Source organism: Elephas maximus, chromosome 11 (assembly GCF_024166365.1).
Source record: "Elephas maximus indicus isolate mEleMax1 chromosome 11, mEleMax1 primary haplotype, whole genome shotgun sequence".
In the NCBI taxonomy this organism is placed as follows: domain Eukaryota; kingdom Metazoa; phylum Chordata; class Mammalia; order Proboscidea; family Elephantidae; genus Elephas; species Elephas maximus.
This window is the reverse complement of record NC_064829.1, coordinates 57711350-57728799: the sequence shown is the minus strand read 5'-3', so window position 1 is coordinate 57728799 and position 17450 is coordinate 57711350. Positions and strand designations below refer to the sequence as shown.

General features: G+C 39.9%; 1 protein-coding gene across 7 annotated transcripts in view; it reads left to right on the top strand.

Annotated features, from left to right (window-relative positions):
* The window catches only part of DYM (dymeclin), a 351008-nt gene that overhangs the window by 281025 nt on the left and 52533 nt on the right, over positions 1 to 17450 (top strand). For all 7 annotated transcript variants that reach the window (XM_049900187.1, XM_049900186.1, XM_049900183.1 and 4 more), the window contains one exon: positions 14284 to 14397. In XM_049900187.1, the coding sequence (XP_049756144.1) occupies positions 14284 to 14397 (114 nt within the window). The remainder of the gene's footprint in view (positions 1 to 14283; positions 14398 to 17450) is intronic.

Here is a 17450-nt window from a genome sequence, read left to right as displayed (position 1 = left end):
AGGCGATCTACAAGAGGGTCTGTCACTGCAACTCTTACAGCTTTGACTGTTACATTTTAATACTTGTCTCTTTATAGCAAAAATAGTATTTCATTATTTTTACTTCAATTTCTTCCATTACTAGTGTGGCTGAACATTTTTCATAGGTCTGTGAACTTTCACTTCATGTCCTTATTTTAAAAATTTTTTTGCTAAATTTTCTATTGCTATATTAGTGTTTTTCAGTCCAGTTTGATTTCATAAATATTTATCAAATGAGCGATACAATAGACAGTGCTAGACCCAAGAGTAAACTAAGGAGCCACTGTCCCTTTCCTTGTGTTACTTATATATTTAGGAAGATATTCAGTAATTAAATTATTACACAACTACAGTGAAACCTGTGAGAGCCGGAACTCGATGGGATTGCCTTGTTTTTTGGGGACTTGCAAGTCTTCCACCTTTGACAGGGTGCAGTCTTACAACTTTCCTATCACTCATTTTAGTGGACAATATTTGAGTTTTCCTTCTCTGACAGGTTTCCACCTTACACAGGTTCAAGCTCTCACAGGTTTTACTGTATAAGTATATAATTTTAATCATAAATAAGCTTCATTGGAGCAAGATTTTTGTCTGTTTCTCTGTGAAAGCTGTATTATCTGCTGAGAGTGAGGTGGGATATGTAGGAGAATGGAGAAGACTGGAAGTAGCCATCGTACAGGGAAACACAGCGGGAGTGTCAGGCAGTGGTCCATGCCTTGCGGCTTTCACTTAACACCCTTGTTGGTAAGATTAATCCATGTGTGCGGTATGGTCATATTTGTTTATTTCTGTGCTAAATACTATCTATACCAGCATATGGATATGTCACATCTTAGTCATTGTGAAAATGGCTTGGCAGTGTCTGACTTCCCCCAACCCCGCAAGGGGGAAGGAGAACCAAGATCAACAGATGAGCCTCTTCTCCCCGGCTGTTTTTGCTAATTCTGACACCAACCATCCCTCCGCACAGCGCTCTCTACTGGGTTCAATTATTCATTGCAATGGTCACACACAACTCACAAACGATACTCAAAATTATGGGGTTTATTTGGGAAGTAACAATTACGTTTCAGGCTCAGGAACACTCAGGATACAGTTCTTCAATCAGGACAGCCTTTTCCCAGCTATGTTCTCAGGCACCTCTCTCCCTGGCCCTCAGTCTCTGCCCAAAGGCATTTAGTTTTCTCTCTCTGTGGACTGGGAAGCCCAACATGCCGTGTCCTGCTGCCGGGTCTCTGCTGCTGGACCTCTCCTGCTGATCTCTCCTTCCTAGGTGGTGGTGGGCTCCTGGAATTGGCTTTCTTTTAAAGCAAAACTGACCGATCCCCTTGGTAGGCCACAGTTAACCTATCACACAGTCACCTGGTTGGGTGTTACAAGACATGGCTGGAAAGGCCCCACACAGAAGTAATTAATCACACTGCAGTTATCCTTTCTACTATGGATGGATATTTGGAATTGTTCGGCATTTTGGACTATTACGTGCAGTGATGCTATGAACATTCCTGTACCTGTACTGTCATGAGCAGGTACGTGCTGTCATCTAGGGTATACACCTAAGAGTGGAATTGCTTGGTGATGTGTATCGTACCAGCTCTTTTCCACAGGGTGGTACTCTGACCCGTGTGTATGAGAACTCCTATTGCTTCACATCCTCATAACCACTTGGTTTTTTCAGTTATGTAGTGGCCATCTCACTGTCATTTTAATTTGTAATTCCTTGATTGCTAATGAGGATGAGCATAATATACTTTTCGTGACCATTTGATTTCCTGTTTTCTTTAACTCTTTCTTACCAATTTGTGGACATTCTTTATATATTCTGGATTCTAGGTCTTTCTTTTCTATATTTGTTATAAACATCCTATTACTAACCCAGCTACAGACTTTCTGACAGAACTCTAAAATTCCTCTCAGATGGTCAAGCTCTCGGTGCCGTTCTTTTCCTGGAGACTTCTCTTCCTGCCTCGGCCTGGCCTGACCGTAAGCGGGCTCTCCGGCACAGCTGCAACATCCTCCTCAGAATTTTCTTCATCTCTCTCTCATGTTGGCTTGAGCTGTTCCTTGGCTCCAGTGTCTTCCTCTTTCTTGGTTTACGGTTTCATTTTGGTGGAACATACATTCAGTTGCTTTCTGGGAAAGCGGTGGAGGGGAAATAGATTTTTTTTTTTTTTTTTTTTGGTAATTTCTCACATCTGAAAATGTTTTTCCTTCTTTACGTATGACTTTTTCTCTCTGGAAACTGTTCTTATTTCATGATGCTTCTGTTCTGAAATTTCATGATGCTGTGCCTTGGTTAATTACATGGGGCACTTGGAGGATCCTTTCAGTCTAGAGACTCCTGTTCTCAGAACTATCATATTTTTTAAAATTATTTCTTCCCTGCTATTTCCTGTCTTTGAAACACCTATTAATCAGGTAGCCATTTGCTTGGGAATCCCCTAATGACGGTATCTTTAAGTTGTATCTCTTGGGCTGATCAGTGTCCTCAGATAAGAATTCTCCAGGCTCCTGGGGTTGTCAGGATGTCAGGACTCCCTGCTGATTCTTATGTATAAATCTATGTCTTGACAAAACATAAGAATCACCTGGGGATCCTGTCAAACTGTAGGTTCTGATTCAGTGTATCTGGGCTGGAAATGCACATTCTTAACAGGGGGGTGAATAGGAATGAACTGGTTTGAATCCCTGGGGGATATAAGCCTATCTGCCTGGGTGTTTTTTGTCTTTCTGCCAGGTGTTTTAAATGCTGAGGTAGAAAGAGGCTAGGCAAAATCGGTGAGGGGAGGGTGAGGTGGAAAGTGGCCTCTAGAGTGAAAACCTCTGTTTCTGGGTGGCAACAATATGTAACAACAACAAAAAAAAAAACCAAACCCGTTACCATCAATTTGATTCCGACTCATAGCGACCCTATAAGACAGGGTAGAACTGCTCTGTAGGGTTTCCAAGGAGCAGCTGGTGGATCTGAACTGCTGACCTTTTGGTTAGCAGCCGAGCTCTTAACCATGCGGCACCAGGGCTCATAGACTGTGATCAAATTTAAGACGTTTAAGCCTGTTTACCAAAATAAGTTAATTTTTTCTCATCCCAGTAGAGTCCTGTATACTTGTTAGGTATGTAACTGAAATCATCTTTGGGCTATAACCAGCTTCCCCTTCCAGACTTTTAATACTTCTGATTTTATCAGCTGGTGAAATGCCAGAATCTACACCGTTACATGTGAGTTTAACTACATGTTTTATTGATTTGTTTCATATTACTGCTGTTTCATGATTACTGGCATGTAATCTATGGCAAAGTAAACAGAAATAAGAATTCTTTGCTGTCAGTTTTGGTTATTTTTTTTTTTTTCCTTTTGGCTTTTCTTAAGTTGCTTTAACTGTATACCTAAGAGTTGCAACAGTAGCATAATATCTTGCTATGCACACTCTTGCTGTTTTCCTAAGGTAATATCATCACTTAGATTTCCTTCAGAATTGGGGCATCTGAGTTGGTGTGTCATCAGTATAATAAAGATAAAGCTGAAACACCATTTCATATGAGCATGTTTGTTTCTCAGAGGCAGGCTTCACATTTTTAGGCAGGTCTATCTATAATTAAATCCTCACCATTATGAACCAGTACTCTCATGTAGATTTTTTCAATATTTAGGATTTGTTGGGAGCTTCGTCAAGCTTCTCAAAAACTTCTTCTCTGGCCCCATATCCTTGTTAACTCTGGGTTTAATTGGTATAAGGTCATCCTTTTACGGCTGAGAATCGTTTTTGTGAAATAACATCATAAAACACATTATCCATGAAGTACCTATTACAGGTTATCCCTGTCTTTTTTGTAGGGTAGATGCTTTTTGACAGCTGGGTAGACTATAGTTTATAGTCCAAGAATTAATTTTAGATATATGCTTTGGTAAGAGACGAGAATGCAAAAAGACAAAGAAATTTTAAAAACCCATTGCCATTGAGTCAATTCGGACTCATAGCGACCCTATAAGACAGGGTAGAACTGCCCCATAGGGTTTCCAAGGAGTGGCTGGTGGATTCTAACTGCAGACTTTTTTGTTAGCAGCTGAGCTCTTAACCACCATGCCACCAGGGCTCCGAGGAAGCTTTACCTCCATGAAAAAGTGAAGAGTCCACAGGGATCTTCTCGGGGGGTTGAGCCTTCTGCTCTGGTCCCGGCTCTCAAAGAAAAGCTCCACAACAGGAGCTGCTGTGCTGAGGCAGAGCCTTTATCCATTGCTCCTTTATCCATTCTTCCTAATAGCTGATTCCTAAGAACAATTTTTTTTTTTTTTTTTAAGAACAGTCTTAAGGGTTATAATGTAGGGAGGAAATTTTTTTTCTTCGTAAAGACAGCTTTACAGGCTACTTATTGACTTCTGAAAATCCATCTGTAGCCATGCTAATCATGGATTTGTCCAAAGTCATTTCTATTTCATCTTGCTAGTACCATTTTTGGGAGTACTGAATTTAAGAAGCATTATATTTGTGAGTAAAGATTTAACAAAACCTTTGGCCCTTCTGCGTGAGAAATTGACCTTGGATTAAGCTACTTCTCGCTCTGTTCCCCTGGAAATCTGATGAAGGTGGAACGTCAGCTGTGTTACCAGGCAACACTGCTATGATAAAAATGGCATTTGAGTGGTAGGCTGAATCTGGACTGGGAAGACTGTGAGTGAACTACTGATACATGGTGGAAAGCCATAGCTTTGGACTTCCCCGAGTGAAAAAAACTCTTATAACTGGATATGTCCCTTGCAGGGACCCAGAAACTGAGACTGTCACACCAGATTTTGGTTTCTGTTTGGGACATGGCTTCTAAATTGGGAGGGCTGTTGCATCTACCTTATTTTCTTGCTTCTGAGTTGTCATTTACAGGCCAAAGATTAACCCTGAGACTACTGTGAGGACTCCCAAGGAAAACTAACACCTGTGACTATCCTGGAAGCATGCTATTTTTCTTATCTTTTTATCCTTTTAAATTAATCTGATGCCAGGTGTGGCCTATGGTAGTCTCGAGACTCTTAGTGTCTAACTGAACCTAAGAATATCACCCCAAAATGGGCATAGCAATACTACATAATTAATATTTTCTTGTGTTTGTTTTGAAATGTTTCTCCTTCAGGCTGGGTGATATTCCTGGTTTTCTAAGATTTATCTACATCCTTAAATTATATAAATATCCAGTATGTCCTTTTTCAGCCTTTATTATTTCTAATCTACATTATCCCAGTTGTTCTTGTCTGCCCTTATGGCAGTCCTCTCTCCCATTTCTCATGACTTTTGCCTTTCTCTGGATCCTTCTCTGATTCCAGTTCCTTCCTTTCCTTCCTTCTTTTATTTTTTTTAGGATAGTCACCTGAACGTTGCACTACATTAAAAAAAAAAAAAGAATTTTTTTTTTTTTATAGAGATACAGATAGATAGATAGATATAGATAGATGGATATACCTGCAATATATTGGGGCAAATGCTTTCTGATTTAATAAATACCTTTCTTTGTGGTATCCAACATTTTCTTTGCATTTTCAACAAAAGACTGATTTAGAGCTTCTTTTTTTCTGTAATCCTAAATGTAATAAATGATAGATCATTATGTTACAACACAACATTTGGATTATTTAGCCTCAAGCGTTTATTTAAACCACATCAAAAACTGTTTGTTTCTTCCCTGTTCATGTTATCATCATCGTTGCTATTGTTAGCTCTTATTGCATGCCTGCTAAGTGTTTTCCATGCATTATCTCATTTAATCCTCATTAAAAAAAAAAAAACCTGTGCGATATATTTGATGATAATCCTCAATGTACAGATAAAGCAGTTTAGGAAAATTAATTTGCTCACTGTGAATGATTTGGTGTAACAAAGAATTAATTGGCTTCCCAGAAGCAGAAGAGAGAGATGAAACATTTGAAGAGCTAATGCTGAGAATTTAGGATGCGTGTGAAAAGTCAGCGCTCATAGTATACTAACTAAAACAGCATCACTGCAGATTTGCTGCTCTGTGGAACTTAAGGCAGTAGGGACAAAACATGTAGGTAGTTTGGTAAACTGCATCCTTAGTATCTATGTGATATATGGAATATGTATACTCTTGGCCTAGAAAAAGCCCTTCTTAATATATGACACAACCTGAAATCTTTAAATATTGGTAAATATGACTACATAAAAATTAAACATTTCTATATAGGAAAAAACATGCAGCGACAAAAGATAAGCCGCAGAAGTAGGAAAAATATTTACAATTCATATCACTAGGTTTGAATTTTTAATAATGGAAATAAACCAAAAAACCAAACCCACTGCCATTTCTATAAATTAATAAAAAGATTTTTTTTTTTTTTACTAAAAAGAAAAAATAGATAAAGGAAATGGACAGTTCACCAAAAAAGAGATAAAAATGGATCTTTTGGTTTTCCCTATCTGACTGGCAGAAATCAACAAGTTAGTGCTTCATTAATGAAGATAATATTTATTGTTGGTGGTGGTGGTGTGAGGTGCCATTGAGTCAGTTTCAACTCATAGCGACCCTATGTACAACAGAACAAAACACTGCCCAGTCCTGTGCCATCCTCACAATTGTTGTTACGCTTGAGCCCATTGTTGCAGCCACTGTGTCAGTCCATCTTGTTGAGGGTCTTCCTCTTTTTTGCCGACCTTCCACTTTACCAAGCATGATGTCCCTCTCCAGGGACTGATTCCTGTTGATAACATGTCCAGAGTATGTGAGGCATACTCTCACCCTCCTTGCTTCTAAGGAGCATCCTGGTTATACTTCCTCCAAGACAGATTTGTTCATTCTTTTGGCAGTCCATGGTGTATTCAGTATTCTTCACCAACACCTCAATTCAAAGGTATCAGTTCTTCTCCAGTCTTCCTTATTCATTGTCCAGCTTTCACTTGCGTATGAGGCAATTGAAAACACCATGGCTTGGGTCAGGCACACCTTAGTCTTCAAGGTGACATCTTTGCTTTTCAACACTTTAAAGAGGTCTTTTGCAGCACACTTGCCCAATGCAGTGCATCTTTTGATTTCTGGACTGCTGCTTCCACAGGTGTTGATTTTGGATCCAAGTGAAATGAAATCCTTGACAACCTCAGTCTTTTCTCCATTTATCATGATGTTGCTTATTGGTCCAGTTGTGAGGATTTTTGTTTTCTTTATGTTGAGGTGTAATCCATACTGTTGATAGACCTATAAACAGTAGTCTCTCTGACAGGCAAAATGGTGGTTTTTACTTAAAAAAAAAAAAATGATGCGGCAGTTCCACTTCTAGAAATGTTGAAATATCATGAACAGTATCTTACAGTAATACATACACATTTGAGAAGTTATATATGTACAGTGTTACTCATCATAGCACTGTTTGAATAAATTCCCATTCATTATACAGTCGTGCGCTGCATAACATCCATTTGGGCAATATCCAACCACATATACGTCCATGTTCCCACAAGCTTATAGTAGAGTTCAGAAATCCCAATCAGCGAATTGGACATAGAGGATGTAACCAGACATGGCAAATGCAACAGCTTCCCGCATGTAGCACATGTGTTTCATGTCTCTTGTATACAAAGCAATTGTGCTGCCAGGCCATATAATGGTGCAATACATGTATATAACCTATAACGTGTATCTTGATAGTCATAATAAATGCCCATGTTACTGGCTTAGGTGCTATACTGTATTTTCTCTGTTATTTTAATGTGAACTTTCCCTACTTACAAACAAAAAGTTTACCTTATAATAGCGTATGCTTCAAGTCGTAGGCAGCAGCATCCAATCTAGTGTATCAAGCGTCTCAAGTGTTGTAGCATTATCTCTTTGTTTAATTTTCTTGCGAAAATATTACCGTGAAGTGCCTCATGGCTCCCAAATGCAGCAAAACCAATGCTAGTGATAGCAGCAGTAAGAGGCAAAGGAGCAGTATCAATTTGGAAGTAAAACAAAACGTTATTAAACAACACAAAGGTAGAAAATCAGTAAATGCCCTTGCTTGCAATTTGAGCATGTTCGCACAACGTCCAAATCACATGATGTCCTATTTCACAGAACACATCGTGGGCATTAAGTGACACGTGACTGTATTGCTGTACCTCTGCAATCCCTGTAGAACGGCTGTGCCATATGCAGCTCTTAAAAGGAATGAGGCAGATTATTAAGTATTGATTGAACAATCTACTAGGTGTACTCTTCAGTGAAAAAAAAAAGATGCAAAACAATGCTGTCATTTGTGTGATAGAGAAGAAAGAATATATATATATATGCATAAAATACCTTAAACAAAACAAAAAAACCCTGAATAATGGTTGCCTTTGGGGAGAAGCACTAGGGTGAAGGAATAGACCTGGGAACGAGGCTTTCTTTTTGCTGTATACCGTTTTGAATTTGTTAAAATATGTAAGTGTCCTAAATAAATAAATGAAGCAAAATTCTTTTTTTTAACCCCTAGATATTTGGCTTCAGTAATCAAATAATGAGAAGACAGGCACAAGAGCAGGTGTAGGTGTGAGTAGGGAAAAAATCCAGAATCCCAGTTTAGCCAAATTATGGTTGAGACGCAAATGGTTGTCTGTGAATGTGTAATTAGATGCATGAGTCTGACCTCCTGGGATGTTAAAAATGTAGATTGGGCCCTGAAACTATTGCCCTGAGGTCATCTTTAAACCTTTAACCAAAAATATACCCTGGAATCTTCTTAAAACCAAACAATAGTTTAGCTTAACAGCTGCCAACTTGGCTGTTTTTTTCTCAGCTTCCATTTTCCCAAAATGGTCTGATCTTTCAAGTAAATATCCCGACATTCAAGCTAGGTTTAGTTGATTTCCTCTATTTATTTATTTATTTATTTTTGGTCAATTAATCAGAAAATCCTTATAACAAAAATAAGATTATAATTTGAATCTAACACACAATTTTCATTTATATTGTAACAAAATTAGTGATTCTTTCCCCTAATGAAACCAATGATCTTGATATCATTCTCTCAAAAATTGATCTCCTATGTTATTGACTTATCAATCCCTATTTCACAGCCTTGGCCAAGTCTCCTCAGGGTTTCTGAACACCAAAAAGGGGGGTGAAATGAGCCCTGAGATCATTGTATGCTGGGTGGTATAGGCATCACCTTAACATACTCTGTCTGTGGTCTGTTGTTTGAGCTAGGAGAGGTTGGAGCCTTTATAATGAATTTCCATAGTTTTCGCTAGTTTACATCTTCCATGCTTTGTCTTGTCTATTGATGAGCTTTTTGAAAGTGCTCAAATTTTTCAACTTTTAATATGAAATATGCTTTTCATAGAATATTCATTTTAAGAAAAGCCACTTCTTTTATTCACTACTTTAAAGTAGCTTTAATTAAATTTTATTCTGCTGAAAAAATTTCCCATTGGACTGTTACAACAAGAAAGCTAATGAAGTACATTAGTAAATCTTTTGCTGTTGTAAGACTTCCAAAGCAATAGTAAATATAAGAATTTCTGTTATCACTTGTCTCTAGGGATTCTGAAGTTTTTTGGCTTCAGTTAGGTAAGAACATAGGCCAGCATGTTGCAGCGTAGTATTGACTGATTGATTAAGAAGACAATGACATTACCTGCCATGATATTGCAGAGTCTCAAACTATGGGAAGATAAGTTATATGCCTGCTTTGCTAAATTAACAGATTGGACAGAGACAAAGAGAAAGCCTGGTAATCATGCTGATTCTTTCCCATTTGGCGTTTTGGAATGCTAGATACAGCATGGAGATTTAGGACAGTCATGTACTGCATAGCATCCTTTGCCTGATGGCATATGTGTCGGTGATACAATAAGTTTGTTTTGTTTTGAAAGGAAAGCAGCTCTCCTTTTGTTTATTATCTCCCCCTAATGGTTTTAAATAGGGTCGCTATGAGTCAAAATGGACTCGATGGTAATGGGTTTTTTATGGTTAATGGTTTTAAAACAGGAAGCCCTGGTGGCATAGTGGTTAAGAGCTACGTCTGCTAACCAAAAAGGTTGGCAGTTTGAATCCACAGGGCGCTCATTGGAAACTCTACGAGGCAGTTCTACTCTATCCTAAAGGGTCGCTATGAGTCGGAATCAACCCAACGGCAGTGGGTGGGTTTTTAATGGTTTTAAAGCCCCCCGCCCCGCCCCCAATCCCCAAAGTGAACAGGCAGCAGGGCTCCAGGACGCATCCCAATCCCTGCAGTGCCTCCTCCACGTCCTCTTCCTCCTTCCCCTCCCTCCTCCTGGCTCCATTCACCCACCCAGCAGCTATGCAGCCTTTCACTCTCGAAGCAGGGCAGCTCCTGCCTTGAAAGCTGGCGGAGGCGCCAGCCAGGCCCCTGGGTGCTTGTGGGCTCCTGGCTCCAGGTGAACAGCGGTGGCTGTGCATGATCAGGAAGCGGCTGCATCAACAGGGCAGCAGCAGCCAGGGCCACCACCACCAGCCATGCTCCCAGCACCCACACACTCACTCCCCACCTGGTCCTTGCAGCCACCTCCCCTTGCAGCTCCCCCCCCCCATGCCTGGACAGCCTGGCCTGCTGCCACACACCCAGCAAGGCCAGCCTCCGTATCCAGTGGATACAGCGCTTCAGCTTTGCCTGGCAGGCTCCTGTAAGGTTTTAATATAATAGGCTTTACGGGGGTTGGTTTGTAACTACAGATTGTACAGGGAGTTCCTTTATATAACATGCTCACACAAGGTCCAAATCATATAACATCCTATTTGACAGATTGTATTATGGACATTAAGCAACACGTGACTATAAATGAAAACAGGAAAACGAAGTATTAACAACAACAAAAATGTTTTTGCTCTTAAAATTAAGAAAATTGGTAACCAAGGCTAACACTGACTGGCTCATTTCTCATGATATAATACTGTTCTAGTTTCTCATATTTTTATCTTCCCTGTTGGGTCTCTAAACATATAATATGTATTTACTCATCTTCACAGTTCTCTGAGATATTAATAATGTTAAATCAGAATACCAACGAAAACTGCAGAAAATAAAATCCTGTCATTCTCTAAATTTCTTCAGGAAAAACATTGCTTCCACAGTTTTAAACATTTGTGGAAGGTTTGGGTAGTCAGTGATGAGCGTCTTAGTGTGTCTATGGGATACAGTTTCTCTTAAAGAAGGATAGTTTTTCTGAGCTTTTAATATTTAAGAATCAAAATTTCTCACGTTTTTTGTTTTTATTTTTGAAGAATCTCACTCCTTTAAGCTTTAAGTTGTCTTTTCAACAATTAGTTTGGTCTTAAGTAGACCTCACATCAGCCTAATGTACAGTAACCCCTGTAGCCAGGGCCATCCCTCCTCCACTGAAAGTCAGCCTTTGTGTTTTTAATTTCCCCAAGCATTTAAGAAATGTGAATCCTAATACTTCAGTCTTTTTTGTCAGTAAGTTCTGACTTTTTGCTGAGAGTTGTCACTGTGAAAATATCAATAAATAGAAGAACAGTATCTAGGGTATGTATCAGAATCAGCTGGGCGACTTTTTACAAAAATTCCACCACCCCCAATATTCTCATTTAGTAGGTTTGGGGTTGGGGCCTGGACACCTGTAGTTGAGAAGGTTTCCTGAGTGATTTTAGCAAATCCCTTCCTAAGAATCATTGTCATAGCTGATAAAAACACATATTTGCATAGGGCTTTATCATTGCAGATTTGGTGCTGATACAGTAACTCATTTGACCCTCAAACCATCCCTGTGAGGAGGCAGAGCACGGCTTGAGAGGAAATGGTTGGCTTAAAGTCACTTAGCTAGTAAGTCACTCGGCAGGGCCTTGAATCCAGGTATTCTCATTACAAATCCCATATTTTCAACACTCACTTGGGTAAACCTAAGATTCAAAATGAGTAGGTATTCCAACAATTTTCTTATTGAATATTACCATCCAAAATAATGCTGGGTACACTGGAAATTCATTAAAAACATTTTACACTCCTTTTACATATTTTGAAAAGAATGTCATGATAAAGGTAAATATCAGCACTTTACTTTCCCCTCACCTCCCCTAAGTGCCCCTGAAACTTTGGCTTAGAGCGAGCCTTTGCTATTTTCTTCTTTCATGGAGTTAACCTTGAAAAGTGTTGGTAAAGGAGACTATGAATCTACTGTTATTTTTAGCTGACAGGGAGTTGACAGTTGATATTTTTCATTAGGACATTCAACAATACTGAGACAGACGTGACTAACCTTGGAGCACTTTTACTTTCTGCAGAAGGAGTTAAACAGATATTTTTCAAGTGGCCAAATTTCTGTTAGCCCCTGGTATGTATCCTTCCCGTCTGACTCATAAGATGATATCACCTGACTGATAAAGCAGCACAACAAAATATTACCGCACCAAACAGGAGAGGACGTGAAAGAAATTTCCTAGCTGCCTAAATCAAGGAAGGGCTGAATATAAGTGGAGAACGGATGCAGTGAACTGTAATAGTTGTATGGTATAGGCAAGGCAAGGACCATTTTTATCTTCAGGACACTGTAAAATTCACACTGGCAATTTATATGGTTAACGACATTTTTTCTCAGAATTCATTTTTATGTTTAAAACCTGTAAAGATAGTTATATAAAAGGAAACTATTTGGCATCCTTCCTGTTACGTATTTTAAAATATTTTAATAAAGCTCTTATATATGTTTTCTATTATGTTATGTCTTTCCTCAAAGATTTATTCACTGTACTACAAGAAATCAGTTGGAATACCTGCTGCATATAAGCTCTGTGAATAAAAGTTCATCCCAGAGTTCCCAAAAGGAGTTTAAAACCTAACTTGGGAAAAATAAGACCCTTAGGCATATATTGAAAAACCAACCTTCTGTGAACAAAATAAGCAACTTGCAAAGGAGCTGGTAATGACAAACTGCTTCAGATGAAGAAATGATTTGTCTCAAATCAAAAGCAGTGTAACCAGCCATAGGCTGCCTTTGTTTTCACACATCGCCACAGCGTCTGAGGCACAAGTTTATTAGCGGTCCCTGGCTCCAGCTGGGTCTCTTCACTTTCCAGAACAAATGCATTTCAGTGCCCATTTCCACTAGAATGGTTAAGAGAAAAGATATTCTACTCTTGAACAATTAATACTTAAGAGAGTAATCTTGAAGGAAAGTTATAAAAATGTTGGCAAAGAATTATTTTTAACTTAATATTATTTTTCCTATAAAATAGAAAACATGTAAGGGAGATGTTTAACTTTTAGAAAAAAGTAAACCATATATGTATTCACATATCTGAGTATAAACACCTAAGTGTTGTTCTCTTGAATAAAACGGGGTCTGTAGTCTTATTGGAAACCCTGGTGGCATAGTGGTTAAGAGCTGTGGCTTCTTAACCAAAAGGTCGGCAGTTCAAATTCACCAGGCGCTCCTTGGAAACCCTGTGGTGCAGTTCTACTCTGTCCATTAGGGTCACTATGAATCAGTATCAACTCAACGATGGCAAAGGGTTTGGGTTTTTTGGGTTTTATAGTCTTACTAGGAGCTCTGCTTAGCCCTGCTAACCAAAGGATCGGCAGTTTAAATCCACTAGCCGCCCCTTGGAAACCCCATGGGGCAATTCTGCTCTGCCCTGAAGGGTCACTCTGAGTCAAAATCAACTTAGTGGCAGTAGGTTTTGGGTTATAGTCTTGATTTATCAACATTATGGTTTTAAAAATGATTTGCAAAAACATGATGACATTCTTTTAGTTTAGGAACAGCATTATTCCCAGAATGCTCCTGTGTTAGCATCTTGCTAGTTCAGACTGTGCTGTGACATGAAACAAAAGTAATTATAGTCTACTGTTGAGTTTTCCCTGGTGATCAGGGATAAAAAAGGTGATGTGGATAAATTAAATTAATAGATAATCCCCAAAACATCATTGTAGCCATTAGCTTCAAATTTCGTTCTTATTAAGCCTTCTCTGAGAGCTACTATTAAGCCTTAAAATTGATAAGATTTAGACTTTAGCTTTCTCTTTGACTTTCTAATGGGTGCTGTTCTCTAAATAAAATAGAAATGCAAGGTGAGGCAGTACAAGAAAGCAGACTTCAGGAGGCTACCTAATTCACAGAATGGAAATCAGCCCTGAATAACCAGCTTTGGCTGATTCAGCCTTCAGATCCTGCACATAGAGGATTGCATTTAGAGGGGCTAGTGAATGAAAAGCCAGGTCACTCTAGAAATGGAATTAAGGTGGTTTGATTACCATGGGAGAAGGGCGTGTACTGACAATACGTTTCATACATCTACTTGTTTAAAAAATAACACTTTACATTCCAGGTGATCACCTTCTTTAGCTCAAGGTTGCTGCAAGCTGGAGCTGAGCTTTCTGTGGAACGGGTCCTGGAAATCATCAAGCAGGGGGTTGTTGCACTGCCCAAAGACAGGCTGAAGGTAAGACTGGCTGAAGAAACGTTCAGCTGACACAGACTGTTAAATTGCCTGATGTAAATACAAATATTTCTGTCTGAGCAGGCCCTATTCAAAATCATATCGTTTACACAATACTCACACTAGAAAAGGCCCGTTAAATATTGCCTACTGTACTATACAGTGATACTTAGAACGGTGATGAAGGTTTCTGACAGTTTCTCAAAAGAAAAAAGCCAAAAAAGAGTAGTGTCTTCCATCCCCTGTATATCCAGTGAGTAACCACTACATATACTATGAGCAATTCATATACTATGAATAAAGAGGCACCTTTTTTTTCCCCCAGTGAAACAGATTCAGTCTTGTAAATATTATCAGAGGAGACCTGGTGGTGCGGTGCTCAGCTGCTAACCAAAAGGTCAGCAGTTCAAACCCACCAGCCGCTCCATGGGAGAAAGATGTGGTAGTCTGCTTGTGTAAAGATTTACAGCCTTGGAAACCCTATGGGGCAGTCCTGCTCTGTACTGCAGGGTTGCTGTGAGTGGGAATTGGCTTGGTTGGCTCTTAAGCATTATCAACGGTTGATGGGAAGCTGATGATGGCAATCATGATGATACCAACGACAATGACAGTGGTTAACACTCATGGAGTTTTTTACTCAATGCCATACAGGGTTGTAAGTGTCTTACATACATTAACTCATTCCGTCCTCACAACTACTCTGAGGTAGGTAGAGTTATCATCCTAACTTTTCAGAAGAGGAAACTGTTGCCCAGAGAGGTTCAGTAACCTACCCACAGCCTTATAGCTGTGGAGCTGAGGGACACAAACCCAGGCAGCCTGCTCCAAATCCCATGCTGATAACCACCACACTGTTTACTGTATGCCTGGGACATAGCAATGGAGAGAAACATTTCATGAAAAGCACTGTATTTGAAGAAGGCGTTTACATTTGTGTAATAGATGCATTTCCAAAGTGATCTGAGGATATAAAACTTCGAGACTAATTTTCCCACAGGAAAAAATGTAAAAGGGATATTTTGGGGGATGCATGAGTGTACAGCATTGTGGCATATGAATACTTGTTATTACTTTTTTTCTTCATTAGCTCTAATTGTTACAGTGTGTTCTCTCCTAAATTAACAGCCCAGTGTGTTATAGTGGATGTTTGGCCTTCTTCATAGTGTTTTATCACAACTAACTTCTGTTCCACATTTACTGTTTGGGGGTATGTTTTTCAGCACTATCACTAGAACCACTGCTTAATGAATGCTTGAGAGATATTGTTACAGAATATAAAAATATTTTCAGTTATAATAACATGGTTTGTAAAATAGCAGCGCATTAGTCATCACAGTCAGCCACAGAAGTTCCGCCGTTCATAAACAGCAGTGAGGTTCACACAGCACTCACCAAACACGGCAGCCGGTTCTGTTTATCAGCTAAAGTGGCACCACCCTGGTGGCAGTGGCATAAAAACAGATTACTGTTCACTGGACTCCCCCAGCTTTGGCGTGCGATTCCTAACAGTTTCTTAAATATAGGGAATTCATATTATTTCCACTTTTATATGAAGTAAGACTTGTTTCCTCCCCCCCCCCCACTATTTTGAATCTACATGAAGTTATCACACACAACAGGTGCAAAGATCCTTGAAAATTAGAGTGGTTGATTACAGGAAATGATGGATCTTGGTGTCTACAATGAGTCAAGAAGGAATTGAAAATATTAGGAACCAGTCGGAAAAGAATAAAGCAGAAGAGTCAGGAGAAGGGACATTTTGATAAGGCCGAAGAACCAGCACAGTGGAAGTAACGGAGATGGTGATTGGCCAGCAGTATATTGAGACTTCAGATTTCAGAAGTGGAGCAGATCTAGGTGATAATACAGTCTGGTGTAGCCGTGAGCGTGGGGACTGAAATGGCCTGGAGGTGAGTGAAAGCCCCTGTGATTGAACCAGTTAACGAACCTAGGATGGGTCAGGCATGTAGGCTTCATAGTCACCCAGAATGATGACAAGCCAGGGGTAGAGAAGAACTATGAGCCAAATGCTGCAATAAATACAGGAGGGACCTAGAAGTCAGTAGGTGGCAGCTTCTAGGAAAAGAAGAGGCAGGCACAAGCCTCATGAGCAAAGCAGAACTTTTTGCTTAGGAAGAGAAGAATAATAGCGAGGGAACAGCAATGAGAGCAAAGGGGACACCAACCCCACATCCAGACCCCGAAGGCTGTGGAGTGGGAGAGAATGAGCAGCCTCTACTTCCAAAGGCTCCAGGGGAATGAGAATCCTGAATGGAGAGGCAGATTTCAGTTAAAAGCAGAAACATGGAGGGAAGGTTCAACAGTGGAAAGGCGGAGAACGTAGGGGTGCTTAATAACCATGAAGTAGAGGTTTAGAAAGGCGCTTTGGAAAGGTGCGGGAAGGAGGGAAGCAACAAGAGGTTGTATCAGGGGAGAAAACATACAAAACAGTGTGGTGGCAAAGTACAGGGGAGAATAGCTGACTGTTGTTGTTGCATGCTGTAGAGTTGGTTCTGACTCATAGCGACTCTGTATACAACAGAATGAAACACTGCTGGGTCCTGTGCCATTCTCAAAATCGTTGTTATGCTCAAGGCCACTGTTGCAGCCACTGCGTCAGTCCATCTCACTGAGGGTCTTTCTCTTTTTCACTGACCTTCTACTCTACCAAGTGTCATGGATTGAATTATGTCCCCCAAAAAATGTGTTTATCAAGTTGGTTAGGCCATGATTCCCAGTATTGTGTGGTTGTCCTCCATTTTGTGATTGTAATTTTATGTTAAGAGAATTAGGATGGGATTGTAACACCACCCTTACTCAGGTCACCTTCCTGATCCAATATAAAGGGAGCTTCTCTGGGGTGTGGCCTGCACCACCTTTTATCTCTTAAGAGATAAAAGGAAAGAGAAGCAAGCAGAGAGTTGGAGACCTCATACCACCAAGGAACGAGCACCAGGAGCAGAGCGTGCCCTTTGGACCCAGAGTTACTATGCCTGAGGAGCCCCTCGACCATGGGAATACTGAGGACAAGGATTTCCCCCCAGAGCTGACAGCGA